The sequence below is a fragment of the Osmia lignaria genome, chromosome 1, assembly GCF_051020975.1.
Source record: "Osmia lignaria lignaria isolate PbOS001 chromosome 1, iyOsmLign1, whole genome shotgun sequence".
Classification (NCBI taxonomy): domain Eukaryota; kingdom Metazoa; phylum Arthropoda; class Insecta; order Hymenoptera; family Megachilidae; genus Osmia; species Osmia lignaria.
The window spans coordinates 11,418,144-11,438,576 of NC_135032.1; the positions used below are offsets into that span (position 1 = coordinate 11,418,144).

The following is a 20,433-nucleotide window of genomic DNA, read 5'->3' on the forward strand; positions in this document are numbered from 1 at the left end:
AACATATGATCGAATTTTAATACTTCTGTCAATATAAGAATAATAGCCTCTTAGTCACATATTTCATTCCGATCGAATCACCGTAAATATGAAAGATAAATTTATCTCTTCAATTCGTATTTCATTAGTTTTCGTTTAAATGATTGGGAAAAACGTGACGATTAATTGGACAGAAAACGAGCTGATAGATTTTTTAATATTGAGGTAATTTGACGGGGAAAATGTTTTAATGGGATTGAAATATCGAAAGAATATTTTACGTATTATCAATTGGTTTCATTATGTGCTATTGTTTTTTAGTTAATCAATATTTAATTTATTTTTCTATCTGTTATTTCGACAGAGATTTATTCAGACTGAATTCTGGAATGAATCAAAATTGACTGGTCCATTGTTTGTTCCAATGAAAGAGCCGCCATATTTTATTAAGAATATCGATGGACCATTTATATTCATATTTTCAGAATATTTTAAGTTTTAAATTAATATACCATAAGTGTTATTTTGTGCTACTTTTCTGTCATGAAATCACGTGAAACTGTCCATGTTTCATAATCGACCATCTACCACGATAAAATTAAACACATCGTATCAAGCTTAATCCTCGTATCAGAGGCATATTTTGAAATGAAATATCAACAATATTATATAACAATTTTAAATCTCATTAGCTGTCACAATATTAATGGCACAAAATTCGTACCATATAATGAACCCCAACTAACAAATCCATTATTATTCATTTAATATATTCAATAACAAACCTGTTATTACATGTTTGACGTCTATCCCATAGTATTTTGAAATTTACGACCATTTCCATTTCTATCGACCGTAAGAATCATCCAGTCGAAAGGGGGTTAACAGTAGGATAGGGGATGAGCTGAAGGTATAACGTACCGATAGAAAACAGCTGATCCACTTTAAGCTTCGTTTTTGTCTTAAACCGTCCCTGGCTAAACAATAATTCACGGTTAAACGCGCTTTCAGCCGCGGCCTTCTCCATTGTCCGCTCCTTGCGAAGCGAGGATTTATTCGCGCAAAACTTTTGTACCACCAACCCCATCTGAAACGTTCGTCCGCCTTTCCCTGATACTAGCCGGGGCTTGGTTTTCACTATTTTGTCGTAGGGCCACGACAAAAGCGCGGGAACTGAAATGAATGTCCGGCTTGTCTCTGTGTGTATCAACTCGGTCTACTTTCTTCTATCTCTCGACGCGTGTGAAATTAACTTGCCTCGAACCCGCGGTACCGTACAAATTTCCGAGAATGTTTTCAAGTGTGCGCGGTTGGATTCAGTAAACCAGCCTTTATACTTAGACGTGTAAAGAATGAAAAGGCTGTAAGGAGGAAAAGGAAGCGTTCGTTCGACGCGTTTGAGAACAGGGGGAGGAAATAAAAAAAAGAAAAAAAAAATAGAACTTTTGCCTTTTCGTGTCTAGTTTGCCGAGTGCTCGTATCCGCCCGGGACAACTTAGCGAAAGGAGTCTACTTTTTACCTTTAACGCCAACCCCACCCACCCCTCTATGGGGTGCTTCGAGTGACTGGCGTTACGCCGCTGCTCCGCTGGGTTTATGATACCGAAGGTTATAGGTATCATAGTTTCTGCTAAGTGGAATTTTCATTTATCGCTTTGGAGGTGTCAGACACCCTTTTGGTTATAAGTATTAACCCTTCGAACTCAACTTGTATTTATTTTAAATCAATTTAAGTAAATTATTGTACAACGGTAAAATTGAGCTTCAATTTCAACAGGAATACATATTGTCACAGGAACAGAACAAGACACGCGTATAACAAAGAAAACTTCCCTAACAAAACACCTTACTCGAATCATAGAAAGCAAGGATCTGTTCGAATTAACACAGTTCCAAAGAAAATCAGAATCCTCGAGTTTACCGAGAAACTTCCCTTACTCCTGTCTCCCAAGAAGTTCCTTGTCACGCTAACAATCTCCGTAATTAGGAGCAAATTCAACAACGGTCGATCGGTCGAATTTTGCAAATTAATACAACCCTCGCGCTATCAGCCACGTCAGGCTACAATCTCCCGTATCCTCTGTCAATAGAAACTCCGCCCTGTGTTTCCCTTCGCCACCCTCTAACACTGTTGATCAGGGAGTAAATCGATATCTCGAACGGTCCTTCGAATGATATGGTTTCGCAAGATTAGTCAGCGACCCGTAAGGGATCGAATGTAAATCCCGCATACATTTCCTAACTATACGTATCTTTCATTCGCTTGCCTCCATATCAGCTGACCACATCCACGGACGTTCGATTTACTTTTCTCGACCCTTAAGGCTACCCCTATTTGGCGAAACAGCCTCGAGGTGTCCGCTATTCGACGCAGGAACGACCATTTTCACCCCCTACTAGTAAATTATCACTTCAATTTCTCTACTTTTTTAATGCTGCTTAGCTCTGAAATGGTATACTGTTCTTTTAAACTGTTAAATGTTACAGTGGAGTTTTTTAAATTAGGGGTGATTTTTGCAGAATTTAACAAAATTCATATAGTTAATGAAATCAAGCCATAGAAATAAAATTTAATTTTCTATAATAATGAAAAGATGAATGAAATTGTATAGTTATCACAAGATAAATAATCTCTACCTTATTATATAAAATCGGGGCTTCCCTCAATAGAAAAATTTAAATTTTTATATAAATGAACCATAAGACAAAATAATTTCAAAATAAATATATCTGTATCTTATATTTTTTTTGTCAAAACTTTAGAAAAAATCATTACCATGGTGTTTTTACATGGATAAAGAAGAGAAAAATCGGTACCAATCGAACAGAACCAATTGCAACAGGATATTGTTTATCGAAAACGCGATCGAACAGCGAAAACAATCGATTTTTACACGTGTCCGCGGCTTGATATCGGTGCTTGGGAACTAACGTTTCTATTTTAACAGGGGGGTATCCGTTTTCAAAATAATTCCGATATTTGTTGACCGTTCCAGGGAAGAGTTTGAGGGGCAAATATACACGTAGCTGAATTATTTTCCGCCGTTCTGTTCAGCGAACGTATTTTTCGTTGATTCCTGACTGACGTTACACGATAGCTTTTCGCGATTCTTTTAACCTTTTGTAGCTACCAAATTTGTTTTTTATCGTACAGGTCATCGTAAATATGCTGTTGAAAAAATAGCAGAATTCATGGTAATTCTTCCTTTCTACAAACGAATTATACTAGGAGGATCCACGGAAACGGATCCCGGTGTTGTTAATTCTGTAAATATTGGTTCTAGCAGGAACTGGATCGAACGAAAATGGTACACTTTGAGGAGGATTATTCATTCCAGCGGCCAGTATCTTTGTAATCCTTTCAGTATTTGATTTCGAAAACCGATTTACAGACACTAGGTTTGCGATCAGGAGCAGCTTTCGCTGTATCGAAATTTAACACCATTTTAAAATTAAATACTAGTCAAATAAAATTGAAATAAAAATTTAATATTTTTCTAAAGTGCATAATAATTTTATTTGAACTGTCTAATTAATGTTTTTTTGAACAATTAAGGCAAGCCAATTGTCTAAATTAGAATTGTCATTAAGAGTTCAGGTGGCTAATGAAAATTTTGCAACAAAATATTCCCGTCGAGCCGTTGATTCGTTTGCCAAAATAATTCATTTAAAAAACTTTGCAGAATTTTACCGATGAAGTAGCGAAAGGATTAATCGAATTAAGCTTGCCTCGTTTCAAGCTGATCTAAATGAAACTTCTCCCGGAAGTTTGCCTTAATCTTTCTTCCCATCTGGCTCCGGACTAAAAGTACTCCCGCGTGAATTTACCAATTTCTTATCGAGTCTCCCGTTTTAAGGAAAAACGTCGTTCGTTAGAGTCATCAATGGCCAAGAACAAAAGATCGATCCTTCGACAAGAAAACTGCAGGGTTCAAAGTAACTTCGAAAAAGATTCATCCAGCTGGCGATAAAAAGCTTATCGGCTTGATGAGCTCTGTCGACTGATGACGATGGGATTTCACGACGTGAATTTTTCAAATTAATTAAGGAAAATATTGCGGTATTTTTTATAATTATTAATTACGGTCAGGGTGCATACGATTATTGACTCGTGGTGTAATTTATAGATCATTAATGACCCTAATAATCATTTTAGATTTTCATTACTTAAAAATTTGCCAATTACACTACTAATTACCTATGGTTAATTATACGATAAATAATGGTTAATTTAAGTAAAAGTTTAGGTTTGTTTGTTTGGCACGGTTTACTTACACGCTTTGCTACGCAGGTCCCAAATTTTTAGGGTACGATCGTAACTACCGGTAACTACTTTTGAAGGTTCGCCAAGAAACTTCGCCGCCATCACCTTCCCGCAGTGGCCCGTTAGAGTGTGCTGAAACAGAAACGGGAATTGCCGTTTTAGAACGTTTAACGACGCGTTCTGCGTGATAATAGGATCGTTTGTAATGCACGTGACGTATTAAAAAGGGGGTCGGTCGTGGACGGTGCTTGAATTCTATTGGCAAGCAGATTGTCGCGACCATAGAACCATGAAAAAATTCCTAAACCTAAAAAAGGCTTTATTGATTAATAATTCAAAAATTAAGAAAATAATTCAAATTATGACCATGGAAAAATTAAAACACACTACATATATACTAGAAAGTTGATCATTTAAAATTTATTTGATGTCTACATCAAAGCATTCCCTTTTTGCAATTTGATACAAAAATCAACTGAAAATGTAAAACTTTAATATTTCACATGCTGCAAAATGTAATTTTTATTATTTTTATTTAAATTACTATATGCTCTCTTTTGAATAAAACTGAAACGGATTTAATAACGATTTTAAAACAGATGTAGAATATTTCATAACTGCTACATTTATGAAATATAATATTTGAATTTGATTTCATCAAAATTTCAGTCACTCAAACTTTTTTCCTCTCTCTATCCTTTATTTTGGTAATTAGTTCGTTCGCATATGCAGGTAGAGAAACTAAAAGTACTGTTAAGATTACTTTTCACATAGCAATGTATGATGGATTCAGAAGAAACTGATCTTTCATTATAAGATCTCTGACAACGGTAAATGGAAGCAACTGAAGAATTGAATATAAAATGAATGTATTAATAAATATTAAACGTTTCTTATTAGCAACAGTAACAGTGATAATTCATAATTTATATTCAAATCAATTGTTGAACGCTATTCACGTATTACACAAAGAAAAACTTTGCTTTCATTAATGTTACATATGCGCATACATTTGTTATACAATTTTCAAATCGATCCATTCATTATTCCCATTCTCTTATTTGCTTTTTCAATTATATTAAACGAGCCAATTATTTCTTTTCCTGTCCGTAATCAATTAAAATTGCATAGAGTACACCATTATCAGATGTCTGTGTACTTTTACCATTAGGTAAACCTGATTCAATAAAAATATTAACAGTACACTAGGAAACATTGAAATATTTAGAATACCAATTTCATTTCGAATTAGAACAAAGGATAATAATGATAGAACAGTCAACTTTACCAGGGTTTATAGATATTAACTGGCCCGTTCGAAATTTATCAAGGCAAATCCACTCGCAATCACCGTATAGCAGAATTTCGATAGAACACAGGGATAATTTAAATAACGGGAACACGTATGGGCTCGTCGTGTTATCGTGATAAGTATAGAAAATTATTATGTACGTCACGAGCGGGGGTTGAATGTTTCGATTGCTAATACCCGCAACAGCCTCGATTACGTAGTTGCATAGCTTCTATCAAATGAACGAACTCGATTTAATATCGACTGTCAATATTCCTATTCATTCGTACTCTGAATGATAATCTATACACAATCAGCATCCAATATTTTGATTTGAACATATTACAATTGGGAATATACCAGCATTGACATAGTGACATTTTCAATTTTGAGAATCCTCTAATTAATTAATTTCGTCATTAAAGTGTAACTTTATAGCTAGAAATATTACACCATTCAATTATGACACAAAATAATTTATTATATAAATTATGGGAATATTTAGAATATTTAGGACCATTTCCTAATTAATTAATCTCATAATTAGGGTATGTATAACCATACAATTATATTTTTCTTAAATTTGCAAATAATCTTTAAATCAACTATGAAGTACCTCATGAATATGTTAAACAAATAATGTATTAAATTACTACCCCTCATAAAAGACTCCATCAAGCATTGAAACGTTGGAGAAAACATTGAATGGTCATCATCATTCAAAGTAGATTAAGATGAAAAGCAAAGAAATAAAAAAAATTCTTATTTTTTAAATAATTTACATTACAAATCTCCTAGCACTTTCGAACATCAGTGTTATTAGATTAGTCTTCCTGGTGTAAATATAACGATCCTCATTTCACCTCTTACAAGTTAATCTGGTCCATTAATTACACGACGCAAAAAGATTCATTACCGGTGTAAAATTCCGATAAAAATGTGAGAGGCAGTAAAAGTGGCATCGACGCTTTCGAACGATAAAAGAACAAGACGCATTGGAGCTAATAAAGTTATCCGACACATGGCCTGTCCTTTCGCCTTCGCCACTTAATGGTAAAGAATTCAAGCGTAACATCGACGAGAGGGGGATAGTAGGAACAACTTGGAGGGCTCTTCCTTTCGTGAAATGGCGGTAGGATGCCGTGAAAAAGAAAGAGTTGGCCAATTTTAAGGTACACGGGCGTCGGTGGCTCTTGAAAAATGTCCTAATGTAAATTAATGGTCCAGAAGTTTAGCCAGAAGGGTTCCAACGCGAAGGAAACACAGGTAGAGGGTGCACACCTACGTTATAGCCCGCCGAGATAGAAGTTTTTCCGCTTCCGTTGCTGAGGAACGAACAAGAAGGAAAGAGGAGGAAAGCGAACCCGAGGTATATACCATAATCTAACGTCTCGAGAAGTTGCTCGAAAGTGCAGAGGCGAGTCCCCCGTTTCTTACAGGAACATTAAACGATCCGCTGGATCCTCTTTCTCAATCGTCTTACGCCGGATAGAGATTCGAGTGCACGATTCTACCTTCTCGCGACACTTAACACGTTCCTTGACTTCCGCCCTTATGGAGAGCGTATACTCGCTCTGAAAATTGTATCGTAATGCTTGATTATAAGGAAATTGCAATCGTACTCCACTCGTGTTATGGACGAAAGTCCACTTTCTTTGGCCTCGTTGAGATAATTTCATGAACTGATTTTAGATGAGATATCTAGAGTGTCTTTTGTTACCATTTAACCCTTTTATTATGATTATCTCTGTTGCAAAATGATATTGTACGTTTGTATATCGAATTGTTCAAATTGAAAATCAAGATATTTTATATTTAAAGTTTGAAATTTAATTTTTAAAAGAAAACGCGTTTTCCTCAAAACCATATTTTTAAAACAACTGCGAAAAACATCTGGAAACCGGGCGAACCGATTCTCATGAAAATTTGCACGTTTATTCTGCACGCAAACAAATACTCCTTCGCGTATGGCTTTTTGCGATGCATATATTTTTGATCCGAAAAAGAGTGTTATTTTGCGCAATAACAATCAATAGATACTCTATGTTTAAACGGTCACTATTTTGTTTAGAGAAATGTTCTTTCAAAAACGGTTATAACAAACAGTGGATTTTATATTTCTTTCCTTTTTTTTTTGTATTAGATGAATTCTGTAAAAATGCTATTTGGCACTGCAGAGCGTGGAAAATGGGTCTCGTAAAACGAGGTAAAGTGTGGATATCCTCGGTCACATTTTTATAAAAATTATATGACGTGTCTACCTTTTAATAGAATGAGGAGAAAGTAGAAAATGCTTCAGAATTTTCTTTCACAATATCTTTTAAATATTTCTAGATACATGTCCCATTGCTAAAAATTAAAAAATTGAAAAGAAAGGTTTAGCTACAAATTCTCAATTTTTGAATAAATCTCAAGAATAATTTAATTAGCCAACTTTCAAATTAAAGCTGAATAAAAATCTGATCCTTAATAGATTAAAGTATTTTTAATTGAATCTCACGAAAAATTAACTGAATGTCAATTCAGTATCCACTGTAAAATAAAAGAAAAATGTCCAGGTTTTGACATGTTCCCTGTGGAAATCTGTCACACAAATCCAAATAAAGTCACCCAGGAAATACAAGTGTCATTCATCCGCGTGTCACATGACATGTAAAAGAATAATGCTTAGAAATAGTTTGTACCCAAATTGTATAAAAATATCTCATAATAATCAAATGAATATTCAAACATCATATGTGAATTTTAGTGCTATGAGAAAGTCATCAAAGAAATCATCAAGGAAGTTATCATGTGATTCTGTTCGATTGATCCAGCAATAGCAATTTATTAACGTCATTTAAACAAAAAAATAAACAATTTTCAAATGACTTTATTTGATAGATCCAGGTACTCGGTAGATTTAATTAAGATGGACATACGAAACGTTCAGATTCAAAGCTCGATAGGTTTGTTCCATACGAGGATTATATTTCTTGAACGATGACGTCGAAATATGACTCTAACTCCGCGGCAAATTTATCAGATTTTCTATTCCTACTTGCATCTTGTAACTGCATTTGCGATACCTAATGGTCACATTTCAACTATGTAAAGAAAATAATAATCCGTGTATAAATTGTACACATTTTGAATTTAATGGTTGACGCGGATGCTGGGATTCTACTCATGACAATATATCAACAATCTGTTACACTTTCAACGCCCATTGTCTCCTTTACAACAAACTATCTCAAACGTTTGATTTCTATGTTTCACTTTCAAGAAACACCGTTCCCTTCGAATCTACTCGCTATTCATCGTTTCTAGGAAGAAGACAGACCAAGATTCACGAAATACAACCGATATCCTCTTTTTACGACGAGCAGTACCAGATGCATCCTCGCAATAAAGGCATAAACTGTTTCGTACAGCCGGCATCGAGGGCGGCAGGGTTCGAAACAGAAAGGGGAGTACCACGAAAGAAGAATAGAGGGATCCTCCGAGTTGTACGAACGTTCAATTAAAGCCGGTAAAAACGGCCAAGAAGAAGCTGGTAACCTTCCTGGAAACAACTAGAGACCCTGGTTTTACAACCACAATGCGTTCGCCTGCTTTTTAATGCAAGTAAGTGAGAATTCTGCCACTGAAAACACGTCGTGTGCAGGAAAGAGGAATCGAGATGTTCTTTCATGTCTTGATTAATGATTCGTTCCTTGCACAATCATGGACAATCAGTAGATTTGGATAGACAAATTTTTATTTCCAATGGGTCATTTTTTATTGCCTCGTTTATCCAATTCAGAAAATTTTAGAATACTTAAATATAAAAATATCCTCAAAATTTTAAAATAGAAATAAAATTCTAAGTATTGGAGTCTTAAGTTTATTCGAAATTTACCTAATTAAATTTGATGAGTTCTAAATCAGTTTACTGATAAGCAATGATTCTTAGAAACCTATGATTAAATGCAGATTTTTATCAGTTGAAGATAAACAAATCTTTGGACAAGGAACAGCTATGATTGTTCGTGACTGGATCGTTTTTAAAGGATTTCTGAGAGAACAACAGGGAAATTAAGTTGCCGGGTTCGCAGGATAGGATCGAATGAATCAATTAACGTAATTCCGAGACATTGTTCCAGCGAATTTATTCTATTATCGTTCCCACGAATGCGTGACTTTGATTACGTGAGAAAAACACGGGGATTGCATACGGATGGAATCGGTTTCATTCACTTTTCATGAAACAATGCTTATTAATCCTACACCGTTTTATTAAATTCATCTCCATCCAAGATTAATTGAAACGAAAAAAAAATACAGAAACGAATTCTTTTATTTGATATGCAATTATGGTATGATTTTAGGGAATTAGCATTCATTATTCTGTGCTTCAAAATTAATTAAATATCTGTACTGAGGTCCTTCTCATTTTTGCAAATAATAAATTTAATTTCGTTGGGCAAAAATGAAATTTTATAATATTTCCAGTTATTAATACTAAATATTCATTTCCCTTTGAAGATTAATAAATTTAATTACTTTCAGTATTTACATCAAATATTAATTTTGAAATGTTCTTCCCAATATTAAAATAAATTTGCCATTGTACATTGTACAAAAACAATTTCATTTTCTATTAAAAATTTCTTTTGGATGTTCCTTTGTTATAGTATATATTCAGAATATTGTTAATGAAAACAACCCTGCATTATCTAATCAATAGGTAATCAAATTATTCTGGAATTAATTGAAAACTCATCACTTACGATGAAATAAACTAAATTCAGTTCCTTCATACTTAACACTTTTCAAACCTTTTTATTGAACTTCTATTCAACTTGGAAATGTTGCCGATTATGCAACAATAGTTTCTTTTTCTCAGCCAACTGGTTTGTAGCGATATAAGCAAACAAATGTACAAGAAACTCGCGGACGTTTTTGTACCATTGAATCGCCAACAAAGTGTCAAGAAGCAAGTGAATTTCTATGTGAAGTACGTTGTGTGCGAATGGTACGATAACGTGTGAACTGGAACTGGAAAAATTCCTTTTGTTCCTTTTCATCCTGGCGCGCATTCTACGTGGATGAAACGGTACGTGTAAATTTTTCTAGTTACATTCCATCGATTGCCTTTTTCGATCATTTGTCGAGAACGTTAACGAGTGGATATCTGAATTGTTACTGTCGCGAGTTGCTTTTTTTAACAACTTTTTAATATTCCGTTACACTAAAAATTCAATATAACATTCATAAAAAAAGAAATTGCAATTTTAATTTCAAACAAGCCAAATTTAAAAGTCTGAACAGAATATGAATTTCACTCTGGTTCATTATTTGATATAATTGATGAATTATCACGAATCCTTTTTATAGAAATTTTTATTAAACTTTTAGCTTTAAATTGATGTGCCAGAATTACAATTTCACAATACTTTTACTTACTAAATTACACTCCACAATAATAAAAGAAATCTGATAGTAACACAAGAAGTGTATCGATATAAGCAAATCAGGATGTTGTTACCTGGAAAGCATTGACCAGTTGCTTTCGTAGAAAACATCTCTCATATAGATAGGACAGAGGACAGGGTATATAAGAGTCGCTCTAAGCAAACTTTACACTTATGTACTAGAATAGCCGTAGCGGAGACCGAGGCGACGGTTCTATGCAGCGTTCTCATCGTTTTTCACTGCCACCTTCGTTAGTACAGCACGGCGGCGTGTGTTTCCGCGAAGCGGAATTCCGCCGCCTAACGTCCTACCATAATTACACATCCACCCGGCCGATGTTTTCGTTTTGATTGGCGAAGCTTGTCGTGGCACGCTCGATACTTGATGAGAACACCGAGAGAATCGTACCGGTCGACGACGTTGCAAAAAGACCCCGATACACGTGACTCAGCAGCATCGTGAAACATTGGGATCGCGGTCTTACCGGTAAGATACAAGATATCGATCTTTCATTTCTTCCCCATGAATATTATTTATTTATTTATTGTACTTCCAAAAATAATTGCAAAATGTAGCAAATGAAAATCATATGAAATGGTAAATTGAATTAAAATCGAGGATCTCTCCATGGTCCGAGGGGTAATCTCCAATTTATGTCTATAATTAAATCACCCTCAAGTACAAGGTTTCAAAGTTAGGATCCAACAAAAAATGACAGATGATTGAATTAAAATTTAAATTACCTGCTACATCCTATGAATCATTAATCAATCCATCATGCACGGAGCAAAGTTCAACGAATCTTGTTAACGCCGATCTATCTTAAGCCGGTGTATATAAGATAAAAGGAGAAGTACCAATAACACGGTAATTAAGCGTTTTTTACATTTAACTATGATTCGCAACATCGTATATAACACCTTTCATCGTACATGACACATTTACAACATTTGATAATAGGTATCTTTGATGGATTCAAGGTGGAATCTTTCATCGTTTTATAATAATTTTCTTTTTTTATTAACCCTTCAAATTTAATGTTAGCATGTCAGAATTTAAAACATTTTAAAAATTTAATATTGAAAACAATTTAGAAGTCATAATTGCATCCTCCATTTATTCTAATTCATATGAAGTGTATATTTATAAATAGTGCACCTTATTGAATAATACCAGCTGGTACCAATTCATCCAAAAATAATATAAAATCCCATCTATATGTGATACCGAGGGTTCCCTTAATAACTTGCATTGAAAATCGTTGTATCATGAAAACCACCTTGTCGTATCGATACAAGGGAACTATATGTACGACAAAAAAGGAACATGGTCTCTGTTATAGGGTGTGAGTCACAAGCATAAAGGTACTTGGGGGCTTTTATCGAAGAATACTTGGGTGTGACCCAACTATTCTACTACTCGACTTCTTCGGCTCTCCTTTAGCCGGTGCCTAGTCAACCTATACATTTTCGCGTCTGCAACGTCGCGAACACGGAAAAAGCTGTTTCCTCTTCTATTCTATTCTTCTGCTTTCTTTTTTAACCCCATGTTCTCGTCGATTCGATATCGGTTGAAGATCCGTGTTTCACACCTTCGATCACGTATGATCGAAAAAACAAGGGAGGCTAAAGGTAATAAATTATCGGTAAATAGAGAGCAGTTTAATTAATCCCATTAATCGAGCTGCGTGTACCGAAATTGAGACGTCCCAATTGGATTATCATAACGGAATTTTAATAAAGGCATTATTGTTGTAATTATAGGGGCGAAATGTGGATCCTTGTTGTATGTTCATAGCAGACAAAAATATTAGGGTTATATAGAATAAGTTATACGATAAATTTTTTGGAAAAAGTAAAATTATAGAATAATCTTTTCTTTCATTGAAATTTTCTAGATGCACTTAATTTGTTTAAACATAGCTCACTGTTAGTATTATTTCTTTATGAAAAATTTTTGCAAGTGTAATTATTATAATTATTAATTCTAGATCTAGAAAATTAAATCAAGTACACTTTTAATTATTAAATAATTTGTCAGATCAAAATATGAACATATTTTCAAACTTTCTATCAATAGTATACATGTCTTTCACAAGAAGCATGCTGAACAAATTGCTCCAGAGTTTAAATCAAATTCACCATATCATCAAGACACCTTGTACATAGTGAAATAAAAAATAGAAAAGGAAGAAGAAAGATCTTCGGCGCCGATTTGAGACGTTGTAACAGGCACGTTGCCGTAGGTGTTACATTCAAAGCAAACGTTTCATTGCGGAATAGCCAGACGCGATATTCCTCCTAATTATTGGGTCCGGTGCCTATCGAAGACGCCACGAACGCCGTTATCGGGAAAACTGGCAAGCGACCGTGAGCATTGACAAAGAAAATGAGACGGTCGAGTATGTCAGGTGAATCTAGCTGCTTGTTATTTAACTAGGATGCTCCTGCTCGCGGTGCTGCTACTCCAGAAACGAAGAGTCTAACTTGAAGAAGGTGACGAAGATGCGGTGGAAGAGGAGGAACTGAGGGGATACCGGAGAGAAGGAAGAACAGGAAGAAGCATCGTGAGGTACTTTAACAGACGCATGTGTACAGGTTGTTTCAACATTTCTGTTAATTTTTACTGATCTTTTATAATCAGTTATTAATTAGAATATTAATCAGAATATTTAGAATAACCCTCATTTTTTAATATTTTAAAATGAATACTTCAAAAGATAGATTTTTCCAATTTTATTATAAAATACCAAATTGAACAAATGTTGAAATCATACAAATTCTAATTCATTAATTTTTATTATATTTGGCAGTAAAATTCAATTATTGTCAGTACTGAATTTTCATACCAGAAAATATGAAACAAATGTACCCAGATGCTTTCAATATATGTATTTCTCATTAAACTGAATTAATCAAATACAGAATTCCGTTGAAAGCTCAATGAGAATAAAAACACACGTTGTTTACGAAAAATATCAATAATGTTAAATGGAAAACAGATTGTAGAGATATTTCCTCAGTGTGTAATGAAAGTTCAATGAAGTACATTGCTCGCAGCGTACATTACCGTTGAAAGGTATTTACTCAGATATACTGTTTTCAGATTTATAAAATATGCATTTCATTTTTCCAATCTTTCTACCTTCATATTGAAGCTCGTAAAAAAACAGATGAAACTGCTCGTACTGTTTTATCCGCTGTATTGGAGGGACTTCGTACTCATCGTCAGTGAATCTTCGTCAATATTGAAGTAAAATTATAAAGCTTATAACTGAATTTATTTACAATATTTACAAAAGATAAAATAACATAGAAAATGTTTTAAAAATTATTTCAAGTACTGAAGATGTGTTAATGCAACTTTTGAAGCAATTCAAAATTTATTGTCTCGAAACAAAATTAACAGCATCGTTAATTTCAATCACAGTTAAGGTGTGAATTGGAAATTAAAGAATGCACTTAAAAACCTAACAACCAAAAAGGTAATAAAACGCATGAAATTAGAATTGTAAAGTAATAAAAGAAATCTCATTGAAGCATCACTTGAAGTTCCAGCCTTTTTCATGTTACAATTATTCTTTCAAAAATAAAGATGGCATATCTTGACGTAGGTTTGTTATTTATCTGGCGTCTGGAAGTATAAATGTCCCGTAATCATTCGCAAGAATCATTGCCCCAGGTATCCTTGGAAATTAGAAGTCCTATCTGATGCACGGCTTTGAAAATCGTTTAGATCAGTTGATTTCTAGTAAATGCATAGAATCAGAATGTCTAGTTACATTTTAAATCTAACATGATTATTACCTTTGGAGTTATTTAAAACCAGAGTGTTCATATGTACATTGGGCTAACTACTCATCCAAAGTTATTTAAGTATCGAAAGGGTTAAATTTATGATAACGAAGGGGCATTTCCATTTTAATATTCTTCATGGTCACTAGCATCTGAGGTGATTTTTGTACACGTGTACACTGTAAGATTATCTTGATGAATTTACCTCTGTACCACAGCAGTGATAGGCACTGAAGGGTAGCCAATTTCTAAATTTCCAAATTTCCAAGTTACTTAATTACCAAATTTCTAAGTTTCCAAATTTGCAAACTCCCAAATTTCCAAATTACCAAATTAACAGATTACCAAATTGCCAAAATTCCAAATTACGTAATTACGTAAATTTCTAAATTTCTCAACCCTGACCTGTACATCGCTAACATATAGCGTGCACATCAGTTCCCATGGGCTCTTCAGCGCACTCCTGATTTGCCCATAACTGCATTACGATATAACTCTTCCCCTTTGTTCCCTAAGACCAAAGATTTCTGCAACTCTCTCTAGGAACAGCCTGTAGATCATCGGCACCAAGGTAGCGAGAGTAGCGTCGACTGAATGGTAGGCTACTGCTTCCTCTTAGTATCTACGTACCTACGATCTACGTTAGTTACATCGCCAACGTAGATACGTATGTACGAAGGTAGAGGAGAGCCACGAAGGAGGTTCGTTGACCGCGCACTCACTTCTCTCTCTTCATCGTTCTATTTGTGCTTCCATCCACGTCTGTTCACCTTCCTTCCGTCTTCCTTTCTCCGTCGAGACTCCACTACGACCTTGGCGATTCAATGCCCGCACCAGATAACTCCCCTTTTGCAGATAATAGATTATTTCATACGTGTAACTAGTCGTTGGTAGGAGCCTCCCTCCTTCTCCTCCTGCCACTACTCTCTTTCGCTTTCTCCTTCACCCTCTCGCTGCGTTCTTCCTGATAACTCGTTCGGTGAACCACAGAAGCGCGAGCATACACCTAACCCTTTTCGTTCGACAGTTATACCAGTGACTACAAATTGTAGAAGACTGGACATGCCTTCGTCCTCGAGGCACAAATTCACAACCCTTTGAGAACAAACGTCATCTGCTTTATCCTAGTATAAAAATCCTGGCGTCGGGGGTGGGGGCTCCAGACGCCTTTGCACGTGTCTCAAGTAAAGGCACCCCAGATGGGTACCAATGTACCCAGAGATGGGGTACCCAGAGCCCTCCTTTAGCGCCAGTGTCGGTCGCCATGGGGTTTTAGTCAGTAGGAATCTGACACTCCTCCCCCAGTATTAAATAAAAAAATAATCTGCAAACACCAATTCGAGTAAAGATAAGTAAAGAAATAATTTTATTGAGAAAATTAAGTTTTAATATTCTAGTCCTTTAATATTAATTTTTATTTAATTTTAGTTTAAATATTACTGAATATTATGATTATTTCATTTTCCAACACCAGTGCACCAACATAAATATATCAGGAATATTTATTTAGTTGTTTATTTATTTCTGTAACTTCGTTATTTGTTAGCAAACACAATATGGAACAAATTCCAGGGTACATTACCCTCGAATTTTTTTACAGGAAAGGTCAGTGCGTCTCGTCAGTGGAATGATGAATTATTCCACGTTTGTGTACGACATTAGTTCCGTCGAAAATATCCGCGAAATATCTCTCAGCGGTGAATACATTTAGATACATTACGGGAACAGAGTAAGGTGGAATAAGGTATACCGCGTCGATTTTATTCAGTTCTGCTCGATTCGTGCCGTTTGCATAATGCGAGTGGACTGCATTACGCGAATGCGAGTTTCCCCGTGCGTTTCTTTCATTTCTTTTTTTTTTATTTTCTTTCGCCTAAGACCACCATTTTGCCTCCACACGAACGAACCATTATAAATCACGCGAAAGACGTTGTTTCCGTTCGAACGTGCTGTTATGTCGTAAGAGATGACAGAGAGATCTTGGACAATTTAATGGAATTCAATTTTTTATTCAATTTTGAATTTCTGTCGAACATTGCTTAAATAATTTTAAAAATTTTATTTAATTATTAAAAAAATGATTGATCTCTTTTTGAGTAAAATAGCCTTCCAAGGATTAATAAAATGTAACAAATCTATATATCACTGTAAATATCAATTATTACGTTATTTAATTATCCCTGGCAGTAATTAATATTAGAAAGCATAAGCTATAGATTTATTAGATTTGTGCATTTGAATAAAACAGACCAGTGCCGATTATTGAATATGAGTTACCCTGGTAGCAGGAAAACGTTTTACGATCAGTCTCTAACCACAGCTAACACATTCTGGTCGAACTTCGATGGACTACCTAAACCGTAGTGCAATTAGATTATCGTGTCTAATTACTTTACACTTGGAGCAACTCGTTCTCGATAAACGAATACCGACACGATACTTTTTGTTCATTCGTTGCATTCTACGTCCAAACAAAATAACCAACACTCGAACCCTAGTTTCTTCAGTACATTTTACACTTTATTATAAGCCATTATTTTACACATTAATTCACGTATGCTGAATATTTTGTTTCATTTTGTGCAAGGTAATGCACCCTTTGCATACGTTGAAAAGTCGTCAACGCATAAATATCCGGTGGCCAGTAATCAGTATTTATGGCTGTTTTAAAACAGCACCCGAGAAGATAAACCGATCAACTCCATAAAACTAGAAGCGCAGGAAATTGATGTAATAAATAGCGTGAAAAATTTTCTGCTAGGACGAAGGTAATCAGAGAAAATGCAATTGATTAGTATAGGTATTCCTTCGGAGATTTGATTATAAATAGAATCTCTGTTTTAATTAGAAAATATTGCTTTTGAATACTAAATAGAATCTATTAGGTGTTGGGAAAGAGCGCTTATCTTTTAATGCTTGATAATGTAAATAGGGTGAATTTACATTGCATGGAATGAAACTAGCGTGAAACTGAGTAACAACACAGTTTGAAATTGAGGTTTGAAAAACTGCTTAAGTCTCCAATAGCAATGAACCGAAATAATTTTTAATAAAAATACCTATTTTAAGTAAATAAAAATTTAATATTTATTTAATCTTTAATTAGGCACATTGATATTACCAGCTTCTGACCCTTTGAAAAATTTGAGTATTTCTGAAAGATACGTTTCTGACTAAATTTTTTTTTAAACAAGGATATCAAAATGTTCCGTGAGAACATAACGATCACCTTAAGACACGCACAGAAAGATAAAACCATAGAAATGCCACCATCCATAGAAAGCACTGTTCTAGACGACGATGGGAATAAATTTAACGATAAACAAAACAAGGTCTAGTAATGTGTTGGAAGTTATTTTTAAAAGCGCATGATTTTACGAGTGTGGTGCAATATAAGCTGGTCGTCAAGTGTCGTTAGCATTGCGATAGACTACTTGCAAAAGTAATCTTGTTAAGATCCTGGTCTTAAGATTTTATTGTTATATATCATAACTGTATTTTTGTCGGTGTGCATTCTTTCTGATAAAACATACTCGTAAATAGCCTGCTTGATGCCTTGCTTCCATATTTGTAAGAATAATTCTGACTTATCTTATTTTCCGTGTGAAGTATGTAAAGCAGTTAAATTATCTTATATTTGCAATAACGGAATTGGAAAGTGTGAAAAATTATAGTTTATTAGATTAGAGGAAAGAGTTTCAATTTTAAGAAGCTGTTGATTAAGCATAATTCAGTTAATTTTTACAAATGATAAAAATGGATATTTGTTACTCTGGGATATAAAAAAAGAATATTCAATGTTTTATATAATTTATAGTTAAAACTGATTAACAGGAGCAAATTTTCTGACTGCAGAAATCAATACTGTACGTATGATTAATATAGGCAGTAGTATATCTCAATAATTGATCAGACACTCTTAATTCAGAACGATTTAATTAATTTAAAAACGATAAAAACAATTTCTATATATTTTTACGAGTTAATAGAATAAATACTAAAAACTGAATGTAGTTTTCAACTAAAAAAGATTTAAAAAAGAAACATTTTTTATTTTGAAAACTGATACTGTACGTATGGCCAATACTAGTAGTGATGCATATCAATAATTGATCAGACATATGCATTTTCATAAATTCAACAAGTTTAAATGTATGTTATTATATTATTTTTTGAAAATAGGTACAGTTATTAATATTTTAATATCTTTACATGCTATTATTATGTTTAAAAAGAATAGTGGAAATATACTTTGTAACGAGTTCCTGTAATTATGAATATTAATGAACAGGAAACAAAGGGCGGTGTATTTCCGTCAAAGAGGAATATGTTACGCTTTTATTAAAGCACGTAATACATATACAAGAAAGATAATAAAATTTCTTTCACATATGCTAAACGCTTTGATACTTTTTACACGTTCCAAAAATTCAACTAATCCTACTGTATAGTATAAGAAGAAAATTAGAAAATTAGAATCAGAGTACTCAGCATAAAGTAGTTGTCAAATAAGAAATTAGCATGATCTCCAATCCTTTCGTGAATTTCAACCCTTTCTACGTTTCTTCAATTTATCCTCTAGTTGTGTTATCTGGCATTGAATAATAGAACTTAATCGAAAGGTTTTAAATAATAATTCTGGCCAATTAATTATCCATCAAACCATCTCATATGCTTTCGTACGTGTACGCGAATTATTCAACAAATCGTCCATCCAACGAACAAATGCTTGTCCTGGCGGACTGTCCCTCTGCAAGTGGAAATTGGCTCGAACCAGTTTTAATGATGAGTGCAGACTGTTCTGCTGGTAATTTTGCATTCATGGAGTGGGAACACGGGGATTGCTCGCCCTGGTAAAGTCTCGTATTTTTCAGAAAAAAAAAAAAGAAATAACTTTTTATTACGTGACGCTGGACAATTCGAGAGTGTTTACAAAAACATTTTTCTATTAACACGTTTGCAGTTCTGCTGATGGATTTAACTGCAAAGTGTTTGTTGTTGGAACGTTGTTACTGTCAATTGATCGGTTGAAAAACAATTTTAGACATGAAAAAAAATATGTTTATTGAATTAAATATAATCATTGGACTACAAAATCAGAATCTACCTTAATATTGTTTTACATAAAATAATGAGTAATAATTACAAATGATATTATTTTTTCCTAAATTACTTTGAATATTAATATTATCAAAATGAGGATTTTGAGAATTTCTGCATCCCCTATATCGCTATTTTCCCAAAGAAAGTCTAATTTGATTACGAATTTACACTAACGAACTATGTACAACAATCTTCAAACGCATACACGGGTTTTATCGTTCTGAAACGTTTAAGCCACGCATACATTCACGCTAGATTCGTTAACATTCCGTATTCTAATTCCACGCCGCGAAGCATTGTCCGCCTATTAGAATACACCCTCGGTGCTTTACTAACGTAAGTACACTCGGGTAATCTGCTTTCGTTCGCACGTTAAAACGTGGTGAATATTCGGCTACGATGATGGTCTTAAATCGTTATCACGATTCCCAAGCTAAACATCCGTGTTACGTTCGTAATGGCCCGAGGAATAATTGAATGTACACGCTTAAACCGGACATACCTGTGGAAGAGGACGCCGCAGAAACCTGCTAGAAAATGATTAACGCAAACAACGAACGCAAATG

At 34.3% G+C, this 20,433-nt stretch overlaps 1 protein-coding gene across 2 annotated transcripts in view; it reads right to left on the reverse strand.

The window, feature by feature from the left end:
- Atg16 (Autophagy-related 16) overlaps positions 1 to 20,433 on the reverse strand; it is a 397,790-nt gene that overhangs the window by 26,879 nt on the left and 350,478 nt on the right. For both annotated transcript variants that reach the window (XM_034328179.2, XM_034328180.2), the window contains one exon: positions 4,255 to 4,375. In XM_034328179.2, coding sequence (XP_034184070.1) covers positions 4,255 to 4,375 — 121 coding nt within the window. The remainder of the gene's footprint in view (positions 1 to 4,254; positions 4,376 to 20,433) is intronic.